At 38.9% G+C, this 25,566-nt stretch overlaps 1 protein-coding gene across 4 annotated transcripts in view; it reads left to right on the top strand.

Moving 5' to 3' along the window:
• ADGRG6 (adhesion G protein-coupled receptor G6) overlaps nt 1-25,084 on the top strand; it is a 142,685-nt gene extending 117,601 nt beyond the window's left edge. For 3 of the 4 annotated variants that reach the window (XM_078447392.1, XM_078447394.1, XM_078447393.1), the window contains 4 exons: nt 2,367-2,650; nt 16,320-16,421; nt 17,052-17,204; nt 22,175-25,084. In XM_078447392.1, the coding sequence (XP_078303518.1) occupies nt 2,367-2,650; nt 16,320-16,421; nt 17,052-17,204; nt 22,175-22,353 (718 nt within the window). In that variant the 3' untranslated portion in view covers nt 22,354-25,084. Of the gene's footprint in view, nt 1-2,366; nt 2,651-16,319; nt 16,422-17,051; nt 17,205-19,763; nt 19,810-22,174 lie in introns of all 4 variants that reach the window. The other variant, XM_078447395.1, reaches the window with a different exon arrangement.
• Nucleotides 25,085-25,566: the final 482 nt, after the last annotated feature.

Genomic DNA, 25,566 nt, shown 5'->3' on the forward strand with positions numbered 1-25,566 from the left:
GGTCCTCAATAAATATCTGTTGATTGAATGAATTATTGATGCACGAAGAGCTTACTCCTGAGATGAGGCCTGTGAGGCCACATTTCTGTGCACATTTCATGCATGGATAACACGTTCATATCCAGTCAGTGTCCAATCTGTGCCCCATTCCCTCATGGACTTCTTTCTCTTATCTTTCCAAAGCAGCACTCAAAAGACCCCACAAGAACTAGCAGAAAATAAAGGATCCAGGTCAGGCATTTCAGGATCCTAAGGGGGGACTTCTGTATGTGAAGGAATATTAGCTCCAGAGATAAGCAGCATCATTTGAGGGATTTTTATAATAAGATATATTAAAAGTAGAAGTCAATGCATCAGTTCCTAAACAAGGGAATTTTGCAAGTATGTTAGTCAAGTCTCACAGGACTTTAAAGCACATTTAGCAAGTTGCTGTGCCATCAACGGCTGTCATTTATCGAGCATTTATTCTATGCCGAGAATCACGTTAGGTTCTGGGATTCAAGCTTGCTCAAGATAGCCTTTGCCTTCGTGGCAGTAACGTGTTGGTGTGGGACACATAACCCAGAATGGTAGCCATTTACTTGAGAATTTTAAGTTGAATTTAATTGCTTTAAATAAATGATCCAATTTCTGAGGCACCTAAGAGCTTTGATAGTGTTAATTAGGAATGGGGGCATCTGCAGATTGTGGTGTTTGTCGACTTTACTCATAGGACACTTTATATAAGTATGTTTTTTTTTTTAATTTTTCTTAATGCTTATTTTTGAGAAAGAGAGACAGAGCATGAATGGGGGAAGAGAGGGAGACACAATCTGAAGCAGGCTTCAGACTCTGAACTGTCAGCACAGAGCCTGATGCAGGGCTCGAACCCACAAACCGTGAGATCATGACCTGAGCTGACATCAGACACTTAACTGACTGAGCCACCCAGGGCCCCTAGATGAAAGTAACTTAACACACATGGTATAGTTTTTTTTGTTTGTTTGTTTGTTTTTTTTAACGTTTATTTATTTTTGAGACAGAGAGAGACAGAGCATGAACGGGGGAGGGTCAGAGAGAGAGGGAGACACAGAATCCGAAACGGGCTCCAGGCTCTGAGCTGTCAGCACAGAGCCTGACGCGGGGCTTGAACTCACGGACCGCGAGATCATGACCTGAGCCGAAGTCGGACGCTTAACCGACTGAGCCACCCAGGCGCCCCCACACATGGTATAGTTTTTAAATTACTTTCATCTCAGTGTGCCTGGGATGGCTCAGTCGGTTAAGCATCTGACTCTGGATGTCAGCTCAGGTCATGATCTCATGGTTCGTGACTTCAAGCCCCACAGTGGGCTCTGCACAGTTAGTGGGATTCTCTCTCTCCCCTTCCCCCCACCCTTCCACTGCTCCTTCTCTCTCTCTGTCTCAAAATAAATAAATGTAAATAAAAAATAAATTGCTTTCATCTATTTTCTGATCTATATATACCATTCTGAATATCAAGTATATTCCTCCTCATCTCATAAAGATGTAATTGGTGTAAACTTTTTAACTGTTCATGAGAAGCGTCCCTGTGGGAATATCACAGTTCTCCAGTAAGGTCTTGCCTCAACTAGGCTAATTATGTTAATAGGAATTATTCTGCAGCAGTAATGGAATCCATGATCGTGTGTGTCTTAAGTAGGAACTGGCTCTTTCCATATGACAAGAGATGTAGAAGTAGGCAACAGCCAGCATCGGTTTCATGGCTGAAAATGTCAGGGCCAGCGATTCTGCAGTGATCTTGGCCTTTCCCTCAGAGATGTAAAGGGAGAGCTGCAGCTGCAGACCTTGCATTCATGTTGGAAGCAGAAAGAACAAAGGAGGGCCTTGCCAATTCAGTTTATTGAGAATAGCTCTCCCAAAATTCCCGTAGCAGATTTTGCTTCCATATCATTTTGTAGAACAAATGTCCACATGGCCACCACTTAAGTGCAAAAGCGATTGAGAAAATGAGTACTTAAATTTCCCACTCTCCGAATGTAGTCACATAAGAGAAAGGGGGGTTAGGCATGGTTTTGGGGGAGCCAAGAGTGTCTTCACACAAAGTCAGAATTCAAGATGCTACTTCATTTTCTTTTTTAACTGTTGATTTAAATAACTAGATATTAAGATGATGGCTATCTAAAACAACCCCCCCGCCAAAAAAAAAAACACAGACAAACAAATAAAAAACCATGTAAACATCAAAAAAGAAACTGCGGCCCGAGAAAATGAAGTGACTGTCTAAAGACACCGAGAAAGGCCCAGCTGTGAAATCTGCAGAAGTCCAAACTAAGCCAGGAGAAGTCTTAGATAAACAGAACATGGTAATAAATCTTTTTCTTTCTTCTTTCTTCTTCTCTAAGCTGTTGGATTCAGGATCCAGTCATATTTTATGTGACCTGTGCTGGGTATTTTGGAGTCATGTTTTTCCTGAATGTTGCCATGTTCATCGTGGTCATGGTGCAAATCTGCGGGAGAAACGGCAAAAGAAGCAACCGGACCCTGCGTGAAGAGGTTTTAAGGAACTTGCGCAGTGTGGTCAGCCTGACGTTTCTGCTGGGCATGACGTGGGGTTTTGCTTTCTTTGCCTGGGGACCCTTAAATGTCCCTTTTATGTACCTCTTCTCCATCTTCAATTCATTACAAGGTAAGGTATATGGTACCTTGGTGATATCTGCATTCTAATGTTATCGTGTTTGCAAGCAGTTTCTCTGTGGGGCCGATGCCGTGCTAAGTGTCCACTGCATTGTTCCATGATGAACACAGTCCCAGGTACAGGGCACTCATTAAAAGGATGTTGACTTTTTTGCGGTGATGTGTATCCCAACCACTTGGAACAGTGCCTGACGGATAGTAAGCACTCAATAAATCTACATGATTATATGACTAAGTGGGGTGTTTAAAGGGAGGCGCAGACAACTTTATCTTCTTCACAGTTTCACTTAGTATCCATGTGGATGTAACATGGCCCCGAAGAATTTGTAGAATCTATGCAGGGACAGAGCAATTCACCTTGATTCCTTGGCTCCTTGGATTTCAAAATAAATACCAATATTCTAGTTCAGAAATGCTCATTTTCTTATGAGATAGAGCAGTTAGTTCAACAATTTTGCAAACATTTGCCAATGGCCTTCTTTGTACAGAAGTCAAAGGCTTCCTTCAAGGAGCTTCCTGTCATGCTTCTGATTCCATAACACATACCCGAGTATACTCTATGAGGACTTCAGCGTTTAAACTTAAGTAAATATAAGTCATATTTTTTGAAAGCTGAGTGACATTCTTTAAGATATTGGATGTCCCTTGGGTCATTGATAAGCTCCCTGATGTTTAGAAGCATGGTGAGGCCCACACTACAAAAGGAAGGGGGTGGCAAAGCTTGGGATTTTTGAGTAGGGCAGTACTACAGGCTTAGCAGCAGCACCTGGCCATGCCCTGGTAGGTATGGGGGGAAGGAGGGCTAAGGAGAGCGGCGCTGATCTGAGCTGGGGTGGACAGCATGGGAGGATGCAGGCTTGCTCATCAGACTCCCCAAACGAGATGTCTGGGCAGCTTCTCCCCTACAGGTGCGTTCTAAGAAAAGCTGATATTTACCAGCAGGGGAGTGTTTACCGTTTCGTATTGTACTACCGTATCGTATCGATACTTCGCTCTGCCTCCTAGTTTTCCCACCAGCTCGTGAGCTCTTGAAAAAAAAAAAAAAAATCTGTCATGAAGCAGGTGCTCAGTGATTGTTTGTTAAATGAATAAATGGATTGCTGGATGAAGAAAGGGGGGAGCAGCTTTGGAGATGGCTTAAATCCAACCTGAGACTCTTCTGGCATAAAGAGGCATTAATTAGTTCAGCAAATTTTATTCAGGTTCACTGTCCCATAATAGAGGAAATATGTGGGCTCATTATCTTTAGTAAATAGAATAATAAGCCTGAAGCACCCCTCCTAAAGATGGAAACTGGATAGGTAGCATTATGAACACATCTTCATTAGGATCTAGCTTTGTAAAGTGAGCATTCCCCTAGTTAATCTCTTCTATAATATACAACTTAAAGTGCCTAGATAAATATTGACAGAAATGTCCATTAACATTAGAAATTCCATGGTTTTATGTTTCGGGCCCATTAATCTGCCAGCCCAACCTTGTTTTTGCTTTTAGAATTTCCTGGCAGTTTCAGTAACCTTCAACAGCTACAGTTGTCTGTTCAGCTCTGTTTCCATTAATGAGAATCGGGATGTTTTATTTTTCCCAGGATAGGTCTCCTGTCAGGAGGGAAAAATGTTCTAAACCATCATCAAGTCACAGCTCTGCATGAATCGCTAACTTTTAAGACTGATGTTAAAATTACATAAAATCAGAACAGATTTCTGCACATCCCAGGGACATTAAAAACACTTCCTGAAAAGGAAACTTACATTAAAACACAGTGGTCCAGAGCACACGAGCCCACCAACAATTGCTTACTGGCCAGGTCTGTACAAAAACTTGTCAGGACGCTACAGAAAATCGCTTGATGGTTTTTATTTGAGTCACTTTCTGAACCGTCTAAGAGAGGCTTGGCTGTTGTTGAAAGCATATGCTTTATTCAAAGATGCATATAGAACCTAGGCAGTCTAGAGAAACAATTCAGTGAACTCAGGTAGTACTTAGGCAAACTACTTTGTCTTTTTTATTCTTTCTGATATTTTTTTTTTTTTATTCTGGCAAAAAAAAAACAAAACCAAAAACAGACAAACAAAAACCTTGACACGATCCCACTTGTTTCACGGAGTTTCTATTCTAGTAGGAAAGACCGACATTAATCAGATAGCCACCATATGAAATGTAGCTGGTGGTGTTGGGAGCACATGACAAAAGCCGTGGTGTCTAAGCTGGAATCTGAAGGACCGGCAGGGATGAACGAGGTGGAGGTGGATGTAGAAACGGAGAAGAGATGATTCCGGGTGGAGGACACTCCGTGTGCAAAAAATCTGCTATCATTAGTGATTATAGCGTATGCCCCAGGAATTAAAAGAAAGTTCCTATAACCAGAGAACCAAGAATGAGCCGTAGAGTGACAGAGTGATGTGCATGGCACAAAAGGGAGCCTGGGGCTGGACCATAAGGCCCTGTATTTTGATCTTTCTAAGACCAGTGGAAAGTCTTTGAAATCTTTTAGGTATGGAATGACATGATCAGATGTGCATTGTATAAAATGAAGCTGGACCTATGGAGAAGGGATTAGAATGGCCCAGCAGTGGCTGTATGGCAAGCAGAGAAGAGGCTATTCCAATGGTCCGGGTGAGACAAGGCAGTGAAGTATTTTAGACTGCAGTGGGGATGGCGGAGCTGGAAATACATGAATGGAGTCAAGAGAAATTTTGGAAGTATGCTGCCCCAGGACACTCATCACTGGTTTGCTCATTAAAGTAAACTCTTGGGTGCCTGAGTGGCTCAGTCAGTTAAGTGTCTGACTCTTGGTTTAGGCTCAGGTCACGATCTCACGGTTTTGTGAGTTCGAGCCCCACATTGACCTCCACGCTGACAGTACGGAGCCTGCTTGGGATTCTCTGTCTCTCCCTTTCTCTTGCCCCCTCCTCCACTTGTGCTCTCTCTGTCTCTCTCAAAATAAATAGATAAACTTAAAAAAAATTTTTTTTAAATTTTTTTAGAATGGTCAGGGTGAGTGGTCTTCTTGCTTAATGCGATATTCTAGCTAACTGAAGCCTATTATTATTAGACTTAGCAGTGGCCAGAGATGCAGAGTGTAATGCAATATTATGAAAATTAAGTTTATGCCAAACAGATTTTAATCTCAGATGTAGCTTGTAATGAAACATCTGAAAATCGGACCCCTCACCTTTTAGCGTTCTAGAGATGCTGTGTGCAGGAATGGCAGGTGTCCAAGCTGGGTCTGTAGTCAGATCAGGGCATCTGTGTCACATGAGTGGCTTTGGCGAACAGGTTTCCTTCCATTTTTGTGCATGTCTTCAAAACTTTGGTTCAACCATGCTAAAAATCCGTTTTATCTTTCAGGACTCTTGGAAATAAATGCATGTATGGATGTGAGGGTGCCCAAACACACATATACATGTATGATCATATGGGTGCTTACATAAATTTACATAGCCTACATATTAAAAGGTTATACATGCTTTATTTTTATATTTTATTTTAAGGGTCAATGTTAATAGGTATTTTTGTTATTATATGCATTTTTAATTTTTTATGTACATTTACAGCCATACAACTTAACTGCCAAAAATGGTGTCAGAGAATTATTATAATCTGTGTGTCATAGCTTAAATTTTACCTACTTGAATAAGCAAATGAAATCATGAGTTGAATCCAGCTTAAGCCTAAGTCTATTATTTTCTAATTTTTCACAGTACATTGCTTTGTTCTTTTTATTTTTTCTTCTTCGCTTGAGTAAGTTATATTTTAATCAGCCCACTGATTTTTTTTTCTCTTAAGATGAAAAGATAACTGGGTCTTCTCTTGCCATGGTGGGGTTGCATATCTGTTCTTACTGTCTTCGCTGCTTTCACCAGATAAACTGGCAGATCACTGCATTTGAAATTTTAATTTTTTTCTGAAGAATACAACTTGAGAAAATGGTATGGTGTACAAATTGCTGTTTAAAAGGGAGCAGATGTTTGACAAAAGCATATCATAATTCACATGCCTGGGAACATTAGCCTACACTTCAGGAAATACAACGTAACGCATTTTAAAGAAGTAAAAGGCAGTTCCCTGATTGTTGAGAAGGTCTTGGCCAGAGTCCCCTTGGGCACCTCTGTCTCTTAACTATATTGACATACTTGTAGGATTAGATTATTGTCTCTGATTAAATAAGTGCACATAGTTGCTTATAATAAAAGCGATAGAGGTTCCTGGGTGGCTCAGTCGGGTGAGCATCCAACTCTTGATTTCAGCTCAGATCATGATCTCACAGTCCTGAGATCAAGCCTCACATTGGGCTCTGCACTGGGCATGGAGTCTGCTTAAGATTCTCTCTACCCCTCTCCCTCTGCTTTGTCCCTCCCCCAGTTTGCATATGCGCATCTCTCTCAAAAACAAAATAAAAAAAAAAATTTAAGTGGTAAACAATGGGGCGCCTGGGTGGCTCAGTCAGCTAAGAAGCTGATTCCTGATTTAGGCTTAGGTCACCATCTCATAGTTTGTGAGTTTGAGTCCCATGTTGGGCTCTGCACTGACAGTGCGGAGCCTGCTTGGGGTCCTCTTTCTCTCTGTCTGCCCCTCCCCTATTTGTGCTCTGTCTCTCAAAAAATTTAAAAAAAAAATTTAAGTGATAAACAATATTCAGACTGTATGTTTTTTTCATTAACTATACCAAAATATTTGATACTATCAACTAGATTAGGTTTTTTCAACACATAGGGAAGTTTAACACTCCTGGCAAGTTTATCAAGATCTGTAATTAGTCCATAACAAGAACTTGGTCTTCAATTTTCCTTTTCCAAGCATGTGAATTCAACAATACTGATTGCTGGTCTCGGGCACAATCAGCCCATCTTTTATAATTCTGAAAATAGAAGCTGCCGTTGTGAACACACAAGGTTATTATCAGTCTACTCAGAGATAATGTTTGCCATTAATTTGAAAATATGAAGATACCCAGAGCAACAGAAATAATTTATATTTTCACAGTTGCATTGTGGCTTACAAAAAAACTCTCACACAACATCCATGATTTGATGTAATTCTTAAAACAAGCGTAGAAAGTCTGTACCCAAGAAAGAGGGTATTGTCTCCATTTTATAGATGAAGAAACAGGCTCAGAAGAGTTCACGACTCCCCTAAGATCAGTTGGAATCGACAACGTAATATTTATAACATAGCATATTACATATTAGGGGATAAAGCATAAGAAAAATAAAACAAATCACTGCCCTTTCAGTTTTTTGTTTCAAAGTTTCTAGTGAGTATCTGTATCCATTGAGAAAATCCAATTGTAATTACATGTTTAATGAGTAAATGGTAATTTACTCTTACCCTTATTCAGAAAAAAAAAAAAACAATTTAGGGACATATATTTATTAGTATTATTTTAACCTTATTGGTAAGCTAAGAAAATTAAATTAAGGGTCAGGAGCCTCCTGACTGTTAAACTGTGCTGTAATCACATGTGCAACATTAGGAAATCGGTGCCAAGGTAAATAGAGGAACCACCTTTAAACCCTAACATCTGAGACGACATCATGTTGGCTGAGACGTTACACACTGCAAGGAAATAAATTACTCATCTTTTGGCACGGCATTTTCTGCCACAGAGAAATAATTTTCTAAAGGGCATCTTGGTAGTATGAAAGCAGGATTCAGGAGGTTCCCAAAGAGAGCCATAAACCCAGCCCCGCAGCCAGCTGGCTATGTCTATGTGACAACAGAATATATGAGCTGTTCAGAGACATGGACTCAGGCTTGCTGGGGGACTTAGAGGTAATCTAGACCATTGGTATCGAAAAGCAGTTATCTAGAATATGCATCCTTTTTTGCCCACACGTGGTTTGATTAATTCTTGATTGATTTTCCCATCAAAACTCCAGAACCACTTGTGCCTGTGGACCTAAGATACCATTCACTCTTCATTACTACCCGCACTGAGTCTACCCTGCATCCCTGAACTTACCTACATCTGCAATCTTCCCCCTAATTGTGACTCTGGATCTTTATTATCCAGAGTAAGAAAAAGTTAACTGAGGCCATTGGTCGGAATTTGTTGATGACAGTCTTGCTCCAAGTGTCAGTTGCTTTTAGTTAATAAAGCACTCATTAGGAGCAGAGGACCTGAGGTTTTGGTTTTGGTTTGCTTTTTTTTTCCCTCCACCACGGCTTCTCGAAAATGACCTTTTAGAGCCGCAGAAGAATGGCAATATGTGCTGTCCTGAATTGTACTGTACAGATTTCATTTTTATATCCAAGGGGAACTGTTCCTTGGCAATTATTTTTTTTTCAACTTTTGATAATCAGGCTAAAGATCTGAGAACATCCCTTTGGCTACTCATTTTACATCTGCCTCAGAGAGCCACAGTCTTTGCCAGAATCAGCCAAAGAGAATGAGTCCCATGTGGGGGCCAAATTCCTAGCCAAAATATTGAGACTCAGAGTTTTTTTTTTCTAAATACATAGTTAAATAGCTTTTTTAAAGACCAAGGTTAAACACAGATCATAACATCTGCAGCGAATATAGCGCCAGTACTTAGAAGGAAGTTTATTATTATTATTTTTTTCCAACATTCTGCTTGAAGGTGTTCTCAGGTCAATGAAAGGACTAGATATCAAAAACCAGATCCACTTTTTTTTTTTCTAAAGAGCAGGAGTGGGGGTGGGGGGGGGGAGGTAGAGAGCAGAGGAACAGAGAGGGAGGGAGGGTGGGAGAGAGAGAGAGAGAGAGAGAGAGAGAGAGAGAGAGAGAGAGAACCCTAAGCATACTCCATGCTCAATGTAGAACCTGACTCGGAGCTCAATCCCATGACCCTGGGATCGTGACCTGAGCCGAAATCAAGAGCTGGACGCTCACCAGACTGAGCCACCCAGGCATCCTCCAAATCCGATGAGAGTTTTCAGAATGTTTCTCACTCCAAGTTTAGATGGTTCTTAGAGGTGTCACTGCACCGTATTTGCTGACTCAGCTTTGGCCTGTGGTGTGCTTCCCTGGGGGGATCTGAGGAGGTGGAGTTCCTTACCTTTTCCTCCTTGACAATGCCCAAGGGCAGTCCCACCCTCCCACACCCTTGGGACGCCATCCTCTGTCAGGATTGAAAAAGTCATTTATTTTAAATAAGAAAATTTCAAAAGTTGCTGAGAAGTAAGACATCTTGAATTTGCATAGTGGTCTAAATTTAAAAAAAAATTTTTTTAATGTTTATTCATTTATTTTTGAGAGAGAGAGAAAGAGAGGGGAAGAGCAGAGAGAGAAGGAGACACAGAATCCAAAGCAGGCTCCAGGCCCAGAGCTGTCAGCACAGAGCCCGACACAGGGCACAAACCCATGAACCGTGAGATTGTGACCTGAGTCAAAGTCAGACGCTTAACCCGCTGAGCCACCCAGGAGCCCCTAAATTTTTGTTTTTTTAGTGATCAGATACCTCTAATTAGTGAAAGATGGTAGTAAAAGGAAAATAAGGGTGAGGGGGGATGGGTGGGTAGAGAATGGGTTAGATATCTCTTCATTTAAAATTGGTTCAAGTTTTTGTTTTTCTTCTTGTTCCAGCATGGGATCTAAATCCATGTGAGTAAATTAAAGAATCAAGGCAGTTATCAAGCTTAAGAAACTATTGCTAAGGAACTTTGGCATGGATTCATTAGAGCAGTGGTTTTTCAGGCTAAAATACACCCAAAGAGGGATTGACCATCATGAGCTCTGTTTTGTGAGATATGAAGGTCTCATGGAACTAGCACTAACCTGTCAAGATGAAGTAAAGGCTTTAATTCTGATTCAAATCTTTTCAGCCATTTCAGCTTCCAACTTTTATGGACATTGTCCCCTACTCCCTGGTCAGTTAAATAAAGCTATAAGTCAGCGTGAAGAATAAAGGCCAATTATCCTGGTCCCTGGTCACAGCTTAAAACCCTTCCCAGAAAGCTAGAAGAGCATATTTTTCCAGGTGGTGTGGAGATACTCTTTGAGATGCTGTGTGGTTGATAGGAATATCCTCAAAGGGAAAATATTTGCTAGAAAAGAGAGCATAGACCGGGAAGAGAAATCAAACAGATTCCCTTGGATGTCAGTGTAGAAGCCTAAAGTTTTATGATTTTAGTTGTGCTTCTGGCACCAAGATCTATAAATAGATCAAAAAAAAAAAAAAAAAAAAAAAAAAAAAAAAACACCAACCCTCAGAATTGAGGAGGGAATAGCCCTCTGTTTTCTCACTTTGGCCTCCAGATTCCCTTGGCTCTCCTGCCACATTTCTCCTCCTCCTCTCTGAAGTGTTTAGAATTTCTTTCCATACCGAGTATGTGCGTTCTTCCAGATGTACATACCTACCACATTTCCCACAGTTGAACTGTAGAAGGGATGGTTTGTCCTGTAAGAATTTGGGTATAATATTTATTGTCAGACTAATTTAAATTCACATGAAAAGGTCTAGTTACTATGACTAGTAAAATAACCTATTACGAGAACCCTGTTCCGATTTAAAATGGAAACGTATCTCAAGGCTAAAGAATGAGCATAATACTTTGCCATTTAAAAATATATTAAGTCCTAAGAATTCGAATTTCTCATGCCTGTCATCTAATTTTGTCTCGTAGCATCACAATTCATAGTGGGGGACGGAGCATTTCAGTGACTGCTATCACAGCAGTTTAGAGGAGATGTTCGGATTTTGAATCTAATTTGTATTCCAGTGTCTCTTGAATTTATTGGATGCCTGTATATTTACTGGCAAATGCAGATGCTTAAAAATAGGCAATGTCATCTAATGCCGTATAATTATAATTTAGAACAGCACTGCGCAATCTGAAAAATTGTTTTATTAAGCCAGTTTTATCTTATCTTTAACCTCTTCCTCTGTGACTCTGGTCAGCATCAGACCCTCAAAATAATTCACGTTAGCATCCCAGTAAGGGTGACAAAGCGAATCCAAGAATTAGTTCTCTCCCGGTGTCCTCGAAACACCAGACATAACCTCTGAAGTTTTTTTTTTCCTCCAGTAGATACGACATTTATAAAATTTGCTGAGTGTAACGCAAGGGAAGCAACATCTGGCAGCTTTCACCTTCTGCTCTCAACGAATGAAAATCATTTACTCAGTGGGAGGCCCTGTCGCCAGAGATGCTTGGGAAAGAAAGTTTCTAACTGAAGTTTATAATCTCTTCCAGCCCTAATATGTGACTTTGCTAAACAATTGTTAAAGAACACATGGAGAACACATAGTTACCTGTATTTTCAGCTGTGTGTCAAAAATACGAAACCTACAGATTCTGCCCCAGTTAACAAAAATAGAGTAAACCGAGGCAGGGGCCCCTGCATCTGTCACTTGTGTTCACCTTTCCTCAGGCATCCATGCCTCTTGCTCCCTTTACTCAGAAACTGCCACCACCTCTCGGAAACTTAAAAAGAGCTGTTAACCAGTTTGTATCACTTATACACCTTGACTATTCACACTACCAGTGATAGTAAAAGGCATGTTTACTTTTTAAAGGGATTCTGTGTATTAGCAAACTGCATAGGGAATTGGAGTTGTAGGTGCGGGAAGGCTTTGAAAAGCCACCCGATTTCATCAGTCAGTGTGAAGGTGAGATCCAAACCCAGTGATGTCTACCCCCTGCTCCCCAGGAAGGTGGATTGCCTGCAGGTACCGACTCTGAGGGTTTCAAGTGTGGAAGAAAATCCTCCCCCTGCTCCGAGATTTGTCGTGCCTGGGCCAGGCCAGTCTGCAGGCAGGTCTCCTCTCTTTAGCTCCTCCTGCCCAAGCAGACTGGCACCCTCCTGTCCATAGCACAGGACCTTCAGGAGCTGTGTGGGTGCCTGTTCGTTTGTGGTCAGAATGACTGGAATTTGGTTCATATTTATTAGAGCTTTCTTTTAAAGTTAGAACTTCCCAGAGCGCCTGGGTGGCTCAGCTGGTTGAGCGTCCGACTCTTGGTTTCAACTCCGGTCATGGTCTCATGGTTCAGGGGTTTGAGCCCTGCCTTAGGCTCTGTGCTGACAGCACGGAGCCTGTTTGGGATTTTCTCTCTCCCTCTCTCTCTCTGCCTCTCCCTCAGTCACACTTGCACTGTCTCAAAAATTTATAAAAAGTTAAAAAAAAATACAATTAGAACTTCCCTACCCTCTCTGATATCATTCCAGACAAACAACTAGGTCACTAGGATATATTTCCTTCACTGATTACTTTATTAAGAATAAAGTAGTAACGGAGTACCTACGTGGCTCATTTGGTTACGTGTTTGACTCTTGGTTTCAGCTCAGATCATGATCTCAGTTTTCATGACATCTGACAGTGCAGAAGCTGGTTGGGATTCTCTCTCTCCCTCTCTCTCAAAATATATAAATAAACATTTTTAAAAAGAAGGTATTAGTAATAAAAATAATAGTTTTATATAAATATATATAAAAGATACAATCATAAAAAATAATAAAATGGTAATATTACTGATGCCCAGTATTACTTCATTTAGGTCGTTGTACATCTGTTCATACCCCTCATAGATAAATGCATTTGCATTTCCCAGGAGTTTTTTTTTTTTTTTTTAATGTTTATTTAGTTTTGACAGAGAGCAAGAGACAGAGCATGAGTGGGGGAGGGGCAGAGAGAGAGGGAGACACAGAATCCGAAGCAGGCTCCAGGCTCTGAGCTGTCAGCCCAGAGCCCAACGCGGGGCTCGAACTCACAGACCGCGAGATCATGACCTGAGCCGAAGTCAGACACTCAACTGACTGAGCCACCCAGGCGCCCCTCCCAGGAGTTTTTTAATAGGCTACTTGTCCATTTGAAATCGGTGACCAGTAATTTCAGTAGGAAGTTATAGAGCACCTCCTAAGTGTCAGGCACTCACTGATGACCAAACAAGAAATCAATCCCAGAGGAAGAGAATCAGCCGTGGTCCTTCACTGCAGTCCGGGCCCATCCAGTAGGCTCCTCTTCTAATAGTTCATGATGTAATGTATTCTATAATAAGATTTTGAGCCATCTTGAGTTATGATATTAAACCATAAAAACAGACAAGCCTAACTTTAGACATATTTTGCAACTTTCACTATATACATCAAAAGAGAGCACTTTCGGGGCGCCTGGGTGGCTCAGTCGGTTAAGCATCCAACTTCGGCTCAGGTCACGATCTCGCGGTCCGTGAGTTCGAGCCCCGCGTCAGGCTCTGGGCTGATGGCTCAGAGCCTGGAGCCTGCTTCCGGTTCTGTGTCTCCCTCTCTCTCTGCCCCTCCCCCGTTCATGCTCTGTCTCTCTCTGTCTCAAAAATAAATAAACGTTAAAAAAAAAAAAAAAAAAGAGCACTTTCAGTACTTTTCCCAACTTTTCTGATTGTACACACTACAGTGTAATTTACAGTTTTCTTGATGAATACAACACATTAAAAAAGAACAGATAAGTCAATGTCCCTTAAATGTACTGTCATATTTTTACTTTTATACCATTCCATGCTAAACATTTCACTTCATGAAAGCAGTAATCGTCTACCTTGTTGACTTGTGAATATCCAGCTCCTGAAACAGTTCCTCCTGTTTGGCAGTGCGTAAGGGTCACTGAATGAATCACCCTTCTTAGACACTTCCCCTCCTCCCCACCCAAAGCTTTCTTCAAGTTCAGTTCAAGCCCCACATCCTCTAAAAGACCCTCCCTTACGTAGATGTTCTGCTTCATATGGTACATTACTAAGGCAGTACCTGTGCATCTGACTTGCATACTTTTTAGAAACTTTTGCCGTAAACATATTTTCATTATAGTCTATGGATCCTTAATTAGTGTTCTACTCCTGCGTTTCATCCCCCATCCCCAAATACATTTAACACGTACAAATATACGTATAAGTATTCAGCCAACTCATGTAAAATAGATGAGCAGTTAATCATACTATTCATTCAACAAACATTCATAGAGTTCCTGCTTAGTCCCTGATATCCTTCTGGGAATGGCCACCACAGCACTAAGTGACACCTATCCCTCTGCTCGTGGAGCTTATTATCTACCAACAGGAGACAACCAAGAAAACAAATGAATAAATAAATGAGGAATACAAGAATATCAGGTACTGATAAGGGCCATGAGAAAAGTATGTGCAAGGGTGTGACTAGAGGTTAAAACATAAAAGGAAAAGGAAAAGGAAACAATCAGTTGATGATGCCCTCTTTGAGGAGTTAGCAATTGATCTGACACCTGAGCAGCAGGGAGCAGTACTGGAAAGATTTGAAAGAAGAGCCTGTGAAGTAGTTTTGGGTAGGAATGAGCCTGAGATATTGGTGTGAGGGTAGTGATGAAGAGGATGTCTGTGTAGAACATTAGTGGTTTGAGATGCTGCTAAGTAGAGATACAGCCAGTGAAGGTGTCCTGTAAGCAGCATGGGTTGGCATCCTGGTGGAGGTGGTGGTGACAAGAAAAGGGATTGGGAGCAGGTGTAAAAATTAGCATATGGCATGCAGACAACATGCCCAGAGGAGATGAGAACCTACTGGGACTCTACAGCCATAGAAAAGATAGAAAACAGGAACTAAGTCATGGACATGTCTACATTTACAGGTAAAACTGGGGAACCTGCTAAGGAGACCAGGAAGTAAATAAGGAAGATACCTAAGAGAAAACAGTATCAGGAAGGAGAGAATAGTCAATCGTGCTGAGTGCTGTTGAGGGGTCTACTCAAATGGGAACAAAAAATAAGTTAGTGATGCTGGGGTTGTGCTGACCTTTACAAGAGCAGTGGCTTTGTAGCTGTGGGTAGTAGCCTGTTTGGAGTGAGTTGAGAAGAGAAGAATTGAGAAGAAGTGGAGATAGCAAAAGTTAACCATTTAAGAAGCTTTGGAACTAGGAATGAAAAAGTTGAAGCCGAAAGAAGATTGGGGGTTAAAGGAGGACCATTTTGTGTTTGATTTTTACAGAGAGTTACTAGAATATGCTGGTAAGCAATGGGAAAACCAAGTATAGAGGAAATGAAGGAGAAATCAATTAGGGGGTGAAAATGCAGAAGCAAACTCCTTAGAAAGTTGAAAGTGGTTGGCTTCGAAAGCCGGTTAGTGATCCGGTTCATTTTTGATGGGTTCGGGGAATACCTATAAATATGAAGACTGTTTCACAATACAGAAATATTTCTGTATTAAAATGTTGAGAAATTAAAGCAGGCCAGTGGAGCCACCCGAACTTGCTGATTTTTCGCCATTTTTTACATGCAAAAATACCATTTTTCTGTGGCCCAAACTTACAATAATATGCATATATAAAACAGCTGAGAATACACAAATTACAATAGATGAAGAACTTATGGATATTTTTCATTTTCTCTTTTCTCTAAGTTTTATGAAGTACTTTCAAATAATTTTGAAACAAGTATAAGGGAAATATTAAATGCCTCTTATACTGAATACTGTGCATTTCGCTTAATCTTCAGGTTAAGTCATAATAATTGCTTAAAAGAACAGCAAAGGCAGAAGCAGCTCCGTGTTATTATTCTAGTTTTAACTGAACCTTTACGTTCTGTTCTAAAGGATTAAACCATCTAGTACATACTTCAAGATTCCTTAGGATCTTTGTTTCTTAGTGACTCAGATGTAAAAACAAACAAAAAACAACTTCAAGTGAATCTATGTGTTTTACAAGATTTATCTTTAAAAATGTATCTTTTGGCTTAAATGTTTGCATTGTTTTTTGTTGCAGGCTTATTTATATTTATTTTCCACTGTGCTATGAAGGAGAATGTCCAGAAACAGTGGAGGCGTCATCTCTGCTGTGGTAGATTTCGGTTAGCAGACAACTCAGGTAAAGGGGCATGTTGGCAATCGGTTTTATACCTGAGGTCAATCAGAAACCTTTCTCATTTGGTCTTCCATTGTCAGAACAACCCAGTCCCGATGGCAGAAAATTGTAAAGGTGGAGGATGTGAAGATGCTTAGTTGGAGTCTTAGAACATTAGGACTGTAGGAGATCTGAGGGCTCTGGGCCTCACCCTTCTGTTCTGCAGAGAAGCATGAATTCCAGCCAGGTGTGAGTTGCCCAGGGCTCTGTGTCTACTTTAACAACTCCGACATCCAGGGGTTCCACTATAACATGTGCACCTTTCCATGTTTTTGAGGTCCTCAATCACATTATTAGGCAAAGAGATTTTTCTTATTATAAAAAAAAATACTTGAAGAATAGTATTACTTTTTTTGGCAGTGATTGCTTCTCACCCTTACAAAATTAAAGTCAGATTTTAAACAATACGCGCAACGGGTCAAATTAAGAAACTTACTTCAGTTTATTATTGTTCATATGCCAGCCTCTCCTCTGAGCCATTGCTAGCATATAAGAAAATGGGAGGCCTTGGATAAATTTCTTAATGTGGTGATGATTCTTCACAGGACATATTCCCCCTAAAGCAGGTTCATGAAGAGATATTATTTCTTTCAGACTGGAGCAAGACAGCTACCAATATCATCAAGAAAAGTTCTGATAATCTAGGAAAATCTTTGTCCTCAAGCTCCATTGGGTCCAACTCAACATACCTTACATCCAAATCTAAATCCAGCTCTACCACCTACTTCAAAAGGAATAGCCACACTGGTGAGTTATTCTGGCGGTGGGAAAGATGTTCTCTGGTACATTTCTCATCATATTTTTATTGCAATTGCCATATCATGAAGATTGATAGATCACAGTGCCCGTGAGGGTGCTTATGTTAGATTTATGAAAATCAAAATGTATTTGAAGACCTTATCCGGCACTTTTGTGAAGATTTTGTCTTTTTTTTTAAACCTTTACAACCAAAATTGAATCCACATAGCCATATTATTGCCTCTGAATATTATTTGCTTCATTTGATTCAAAGCTTAGTTTTCTTTTTAAAATATGGTATCTGAGTTTAAAAGTTATGTTTTTACTTTAAAAATATAGAAATTGAGTTGTAATTACTCACAAGAAAGCATATTTCATGTTTCATAACTTACTATGAAAGTTAATTGGCACGTTGACATAGGAACATGTGGAAACACCATCCAGGATGTACGTTACATTTGAGAATCAATTCCTTAACCATTGGATGTGTTATTGGAAGATGCTATGTAAGTCACTGAATAAATATGATAGAGAACATAATATTTGGAAAGTGATACAGGATGGTGAGAAACACCATCTTTGTTCATCTCCTGGTACTACTTGATATTTACAGTGACCACAGGTTGTAACACTGAGCATGTGTATGACCAATCCTGAAGACAGTGTGGAAATAAAGACTCTCTTGCAGTACTTGATAGCCAGCAAATGGTGTGAAATGTTGCAATCTTTTAATAGTTCTAAGGAAAATAGAAGAATTTCCACTTTGAAATACTAAATATACCTCAAGCAAACAGCTGTCACCACTTAGCACCCAACACTTTCCTCATTAAAGATGCTTCTAAAAGGATAATAGAAATAACTTTTTAACTCTGAATTTGTTTAGTTATTAAACATAAGCAGAGGCAAATGGCACTGAAGAGAGTAATATTTGGTATTTTGCAAATAGTATGATGTGCAGTGTATATGTAAATGTTCACATTGCAAACACTTAAATTTCAAATGACCTGCATATACATTTGAATCCTTCCACATGTCCCTGCTTGCACCACGATCTGTGTACCTTGCCACTGGAATGGCCACTGCCTGAGATTTAAGATAGCATTATGGAAAAATGTTTGAGTGGTTAGAGAGTTTGTTAATTCCAAAATTCTTAAAGATCTAAAAACTTGGAACAGGTTAGGCCAGCAGTTTTCAAAGTTTCTTAGAGCAAAGGACATTTCTGAGAATCAAATAAAAGCTGTGGACTCTCTTCCAGAATAAGATACAGCCTCTGAGTCCTGTACGCAAACAGTCTACCTCAATTAAGAGGTCTGTGTATCCTTCTTTAAATACCTCTGTAAGAAATTTGGTGACAGGTATATAGTCTGAGATAGGTTATTCTACCTAATTGGTAGTTTCCTGGCACAAAATACATTTTACTTATAATGAATGAATTTTTTACTTTATTTAGTCAACCTTAAAATTAGATACATATATGATCATTTCAATGGATGCAGAAAAAGAATTTGACAGAATACAACACCAATTCATGATAAAAACAAAGTAGGTTTTAGAGGAACATATCTCAACATAATAAAAGCCATATATGAAAATCCCACAGCTAACATCATACTCAGTGGTGAAAACAGACCTTTTCCTCTAAGATCAGGAACAAGACAAGGATGTCCACTCTTACCACTTTTATTCAACATAGTATTGGAAGTCCTAGCCATAGCAATAAGACAAGAAAAAGAAAAGGCATCCAAGTTAGTAAGAAAGAAGAAAAACTTTCATTATTTGTAGATGACATGATATTATATATGGAAAACCCTAAAGACTCTATCAAGATTACTATAAGTGATAAATGAATTCAGTAAAGTTATAGGATACAAAGCTAATATTCAGGAATCTATTGCATTTTCTATACACTAATAATAAGGTGGCAGAGAAATTAAGAAAACAATCTAATTTATAAGAAAAAAATAGATACTCATTTTGCCTACACTTCGAAAAGGCAAATAGTGTGTATTCTATATCAGTTATGAATGAATAGGGATTTGACCAATCAAATTGTTGTCCTCTTAACACATGTGAGAATAGCTAGAAAAATGTCACCAGGGGAGAGATGATGACAGATAGATCATTTGGAACAGGGGACATTTTGGAAGTAGTAATGAAATATTTAGAAGTATTTAAGGATCATGGATAAAACTGACTAAAAGATAAAAGGAAATTCAGAAATTGAGGTACCAAAGAAAAACTTTGCTATTTTAAAATGTTACGTATGTTTTTTAAGGAATGTATTAATGTTTTTCTGTTTCCCATAACAAACCCTTGGGGTTAAATGAGTTCTTGTCATCTAGCATAAAGATATAGTCAGCTATATGACATTACTTCTGCGATATAGTAATTGATGGTTTCCAATCAACTGATGTATGAATGACCTTTAGCTACATAGCCATTTCTCAGTAGGACTGCTGGTGTACTTGGGTCACTCAGAGTATGCAAAAAGTCACTGCATATCATCATGGATATCTAGTTAATTTATTTCTTGGAATTGATCTAGAAATTCATATGTTTATGGTGTAGATAATGTCTTCTAAGAGCATTCCTTCAGCAAAAGTGGATCATTCAGGTAAACTTCTATTACTTTTTGAATGCATGAATTTTTTGCAAGGTAATAAAAGAATGTTTGCATGGATTAAACTAAGACTCTTGCTGCGCCAGCAAAATTGCTTGTTCTTTGTGATACTTCTCGGCTAGCACAATGACAGTCCTGCACTGAGCTGGAATTTCTGAAATTTCAAATGGTTGTGGCTGTGCTGGCTCTTCTCTGCATGGGGGTGTCTGCAAGCTGCTCCTTCTAGGAAATGTACCATGCTCTGGAGTTAAGGGATCACATATAAGGTAGAATAGTGGGGGGAAGAAAAGCAGTACTTGAGAAGTTTGTTATAGAAGTTTGTTATAGAAACTCTTTACTCTTCCATTGCTCTTATGAATTACTGGATATGTCATGGTACATTCATAGAAGTCATAATAGAGAAATTGTCAGTTCCAAGCCTGCTTTTTGAAGATTTTTGTCTGCTTGACATTTCAGCCTAGGTCAAATAATAGTTCATTTCCCTAGCCCCTGGTTTTCAAACTTGCAGCTACAACCAAAATCTCTATTGTTACTGATGTAATATCTAACCAGAGGATTGGGAATAGCATATATACTGAAATATAGCCCTTGCTCAGAGTTTTACTTTATTCACTATGAAGACCCAGAAAATTGGGTCACATATTTGGAAGGGACCTAATCAAAATATCTGAAAGGTGTCAAGCCACTGAAAGTTGTCACTGAAGCAAAATGAGTGTATCCTTGAAGCTTCTTTGAGTATGTGTGGTTTTCTAAAAACGTTAAGCACAAATTATTTGTTACTGATATCTAAATCAATAGAAAAATCCCCAACAGAAAACCAATGGCTAGTGAATATATGAACTGAAAGAAACACAGAATCAATCAGCTTGCTGAGAGCTAAATGGGGAGGGGCCCTTCTACAATGACTCCCTAAACCTTTTTCTCACCAGTCCTGGTATGTGATCATTCTGCCGTGCTTCATGAGCCATCTATTCTCTCTTTCTTCCTTTAGTATGGGATGAACACAACATTTCCTCTTTTAGTCTTCATTTTATTTAGTGTCTGTTTTAACATAGGACAACAGTTAAACAATTTGAGTCATTTCCAAAGACAACAGATACAGTGATGATGGCTTTTATCAATTACTGATGGATTTTTAATGTTGTGTCACATACTGGGTGCAGCTTACTCAAAGCATAAACATGCCTGCAATGAACATTCCAGATTTGGAGCCATGATTCCTTGAGGCAGTTTTTCATCATAGAGTTTTAGCTTCTTCTGCAGTGAATAGAGAAGATACAATGTAGAGAACTGAATGCTTTGTAAAAGGTCACATTTGCTCCTTCATTTGGTGTGAAATCTCTGTGGTTAATTTTTGAGTAGAATTTTTCTCCAAAATGTGCTGGGAAGGGGAGGAGTGTAGATACTTACAAGAAGGTACTTACAGGGTAAATGAAAACAGCCATATGTATTTATAAATAATAGAGCTTATGTGAATTTCAGAGTCTATCTGAACCAATTTTAGAAAGGTTTTGGGTCTAGAGAAATAATATTTAAATTGTATATGATATTGAGTGTTGAATCACTGAACTGTACACCTGAAACCACTATTACACTGTATGTTAATTAACTGGAATTTAAATAAAAACTTATACATAAATTAATGAATTAATTTGAGAAATTCAGAGCAGAAATGTATTTAGCAGTCCTTTATTACTATCAATTATTTTGATATTATTGCCATCAGCAATAACATCATCCTGAGACTATGGCATAGTTAATAAAATACCCTTTCATGTTTATTTTCATTCACTTTATTCCCCCAAATCCTTTAAATTATATTTTATAAAAACTTCCTTTATGAAAAGTGTCAAACGTATATAAAAACTAGAGAGGACAGTATGATGAATCCCCTTGTGCCTATCAACTCATGGTCACCTTCCCATTTCTCCCTCCCTGTATTATTTGGAAATCATATCTTGGACATCAAACATTTCTTCCATAGATGTTTTGGCATCTTTTATTTGTTATATAATCTGTCCCTGCTTTTTTTGAGTTATTTGCCAAGTATATTTTTGTAGCAATTTTCTAATTATTCTATTCATTGGCTCTGAAAAATACCACTTACGGTAATATTTCTTGAAACAAATTCCAACACAAATTACTAGAAGGCAAATTAGCATTCATTCATGCATGGGAATGCACTTTGAAGATGAAAAGCATAAAATTTTGGAGGTGCCTGTTACCTAACCTAAGAAAGAAACAGAGCTTCATTTCCTTTATGTATTTCTTTAATGTGCAAAATAGTGTCCAGTCTGGTGGCCCTTAGGCATGTCACCCACTCATCTTGTAGCCTAACTCTTTGTATCATTTCTTTCAGACAATGCTTCCATGAACAAGTCCTTGTCCAAATTGACCCATGCCGATGGAGAACAAACATCAATCATCCCCGTCCACCAGGTCATTGATAAAGTCAAGGGTTATTGCAATGCTCATTCAGATAACTTCTATAAAAATATTATCATGTCAGACACCTTCAGCCACAGCACAAAGTTTTAATGTGTTTAGTAGAATAAAGAAGAATCTGTCTACAGAAATGTGAAAATCTGCAAGCTGTGGAAGCTATGACTGGCACTTGTGAACGTGCTATGACCTAGGTAACTGCATGTTCATATAGGAGGAACGGATTTTGTTAAGAAAGCTTTTGTAAAATTTTAAAATCTGTCTTTCAGTGTATTTCTTCCATGGGGGCATTTCCACCATCACTAAAACTTTAGTACTGAGAGTAACATGACCCAGTAGGTACAGGGGATATGAATTTTTTAAATATATAATTGGATCAGACTCATCAGAACTCGGGGAGCCAGGGGACATTAAAGTTAGCAGACAAGGGAGGGGCAGAGCTAGGAAAGTGTAGTTTATGGCTCATAAACACCCCACTTTTAGGTTTTGGATATGGCCATTGGCTACATCATCTTTCTCAACAGTGAGAAACATACAACTAGTCATAACTAAGTTCTGGTGCTAGTTTCTATGAATGCAGTAGCATTTCTACATTTTCAGTAACATTTCAACTACAGATACAAAAGAATACTTCATGTCTGATCCAAAGATTGGGAAGGAATTCTTTCTTATTCTACCAAATGCTTAACCTTCAGGACATTAATATGCTTAAGAAAGAATTTCCAAAATTTTGACCCAGTTAATATGAGACCCTGTAAATTTCTACTATTTCACTTATCCTACGCAAGACACGAGGCTTAAGCGTCATCATTAATTAGAATTTAATCCCATACATTTGAATCAAGTATAATGTTGATTTTCCATTAATGTAGACTTCCCACTACTTGTTGAAGAATGAATCCCTTAGACCTCTGGTTTTTCTCCCCTACTGTCGTTTGAACCCACAGACTTATGGGAGGAACAAGAATTTCCATTAAGCATATTGTGTATAATAGTCTCTCCCTTTTAGGAAATATAATCATTGAGACTCTATGGTCCTGTTCTTGCCCTAGAGACTAAGACATTTCCATTTGCACAATTAGAAAGCCTCTTCCTTTTCAAGTGCTTTGTTCCAGAGAATATAAACTGAGGCATATGGGTAACTTGTCATAATCAAAATAATTTATAAGCACGTGGGTCTGCAATTGCTAGTCTAAAAACCATTTGTACATAAGTCCTCTGATTCTAAGAGCCAGAGCAGATCTGGCAAGATAGATGGTGTGTTTTTTATGAATTAGGTTTCTGCATGCAAGGCATGTATATTAAGCAGTTTTCTTAATTTTCAAACTACCCTAAGTAATATGCTTGCTAGTGAATGTGTTGGAGACGATATTTAAATTGTTTTTAAGTGATAGAGTTGTATCTAGGTCCTTAGAAATTGGTCTCAGTACATATTGTACCTTTATATTTGCTCTGAGTTATCTGTGAAGTATCAGGTTCTGGGAGACATCAGCCTAAGTGACCAGGAGAGAAGACATTCTGGCACCACCAATCTACTTAAAGGCAGAAGCCAGGACTGAGCACTTGAGAGCCTTTCTCTCTGCTCAAAATACAGGTGGCTCTCAGTCTTAGACCTAGGAGAGTTGTCAGGCTGTACAGCATCTGAGGGGCCTCTCACCTTTTGTTGATCTTTAGTCATAAAGCTATTTGCCAGACTTGACTGGATGGTAAGATAATATGGTGTGGGGTTTTATTACCATTTCATTTTGCAGCAGCATGGAACATTGCCCTAGGAGACATGAGCATTCCCTGGCTTGGCTTTCACAAGGGAGGAGTGTGTATAGTAGGAAAGGATAATAAATCTTAAGGTCACTAAGATTCACTACAGTAGAGCCAAATCCTTTTCTATAGGCATATTATTAACAGGCTGCTTATTCTGGCAGAGGTTACATGTAGATGAAAATCAATCATAAATAGTCACTGAATATTCATACACTTTTCCCCAAGCCTTAGAGATTCGTGATAGAATTTCATTAGCTTTCTACTATGATATTTCTATCCCAAAACTCCTATTTAATTAATAGTAACTGAGAGATAGCTTCCAAAGTGGCTTTGATTTCTACTCATATTCATTCAGATCTGGGAAAATGTTTTCTTTTTTTTCATATTTGACAACGATGTCAACTCTGAGTTAGAAATTTCCAGTAATCAGGTAAGGAGAGATGAAGAAACAGCTGAGTAAAAGCATTTGCAGGTGGATTTAAGACTGAGCCAAATTCTACGCTCCATTCCGTGCATGGGCTTTGCACCTTCGTTGGGTTGCCTCAGAACAGAATTGCAGGAATTTAGCTGTGTAGCCAAAATTTAGGTTAGCCTAACCTTGAGAATAATATCAATTCAGCTCCCCTGTTTTTGTTTTTAATTATTTTTCTTTTTTTTTTTTTTAACTGCATTGTGTTCATCTAGGGTCCTCAGATATCATCGTCTATTCTTATCATTGTTCCCTGCATCGTAAAGCTTTTCTTTGTCCATCATTGGCATAGACTCTTTTGTACATATTTATTTATTTGTGTTTATAAATGCCAGCTCGTTTCATATCTTAGCTTTATATTGCCTGGATTTGTTATTTTTATAATTAACTTTCTTTGGGAGAGACTGTATGTATACATATGTTTTTCTGAATACTTTGTGAAATCGTTTTCTGGAGCAATATCTTTGAATATGATGAATAAACATGACTGTGAGTGCAAATTAGAATTAGTAGTAAGAAGCTACTATAGCTGATTTGCCATTTTAATTAAATGGAAAGTGTTTTTCAAATAAATACTTATGTTGTTCATGTTCCAAATTATTCAATTCCTTTATGAGTAAGCATTTTGATTTCTGACTCTTAAATAGGAAAAGATCATTTGACAGCCGGAAAATAACCCGCCACCAATTAAACCAGTGACATGATGCTACTTTGCCAAAACACTGAGAATGAATATATTACAAAGATCCAGTTCACTGGGGATTAATGCATGTGGAAGTTCTTGAATTTTCTTAAAACGATTGATGTGAAGCCAAGCTTTGGAGGATGAGAAATAATGTTGGTTCCTTTCTGAGGGTGTCTTCAGCATCTTGAAAAAGAGAACCCAGTCAGTAATATTATGTGAAGTTAGGTCCTGAGGTGTTTTTTTTCACATTTATAGTTGCTGCTTTCATTGTGGGAATCTTAGAAAATGACAGAATTTAGCCAGCTTCACTTGCATGATTAGAACAGAACCTCCCCACATCCCTTTACTGTGGTTATTTCGGATAACTCTTTTCTGCAGAGGGCCAAGGCCAATT

Source organism: Panthera onca, chromosome B2, assembly GCF_046562875.1.
Source record: "Panthera onca isolate mPanOnc1 chromosome B2, mPanOnc1 haplotype 2, whole genome shotgun sequence".
Lineage (NCBI taxonomy): Eukaryota > Metazoa > Chordata > Mammalia > Carnivora > Felidae > Panthera > Panthera onca.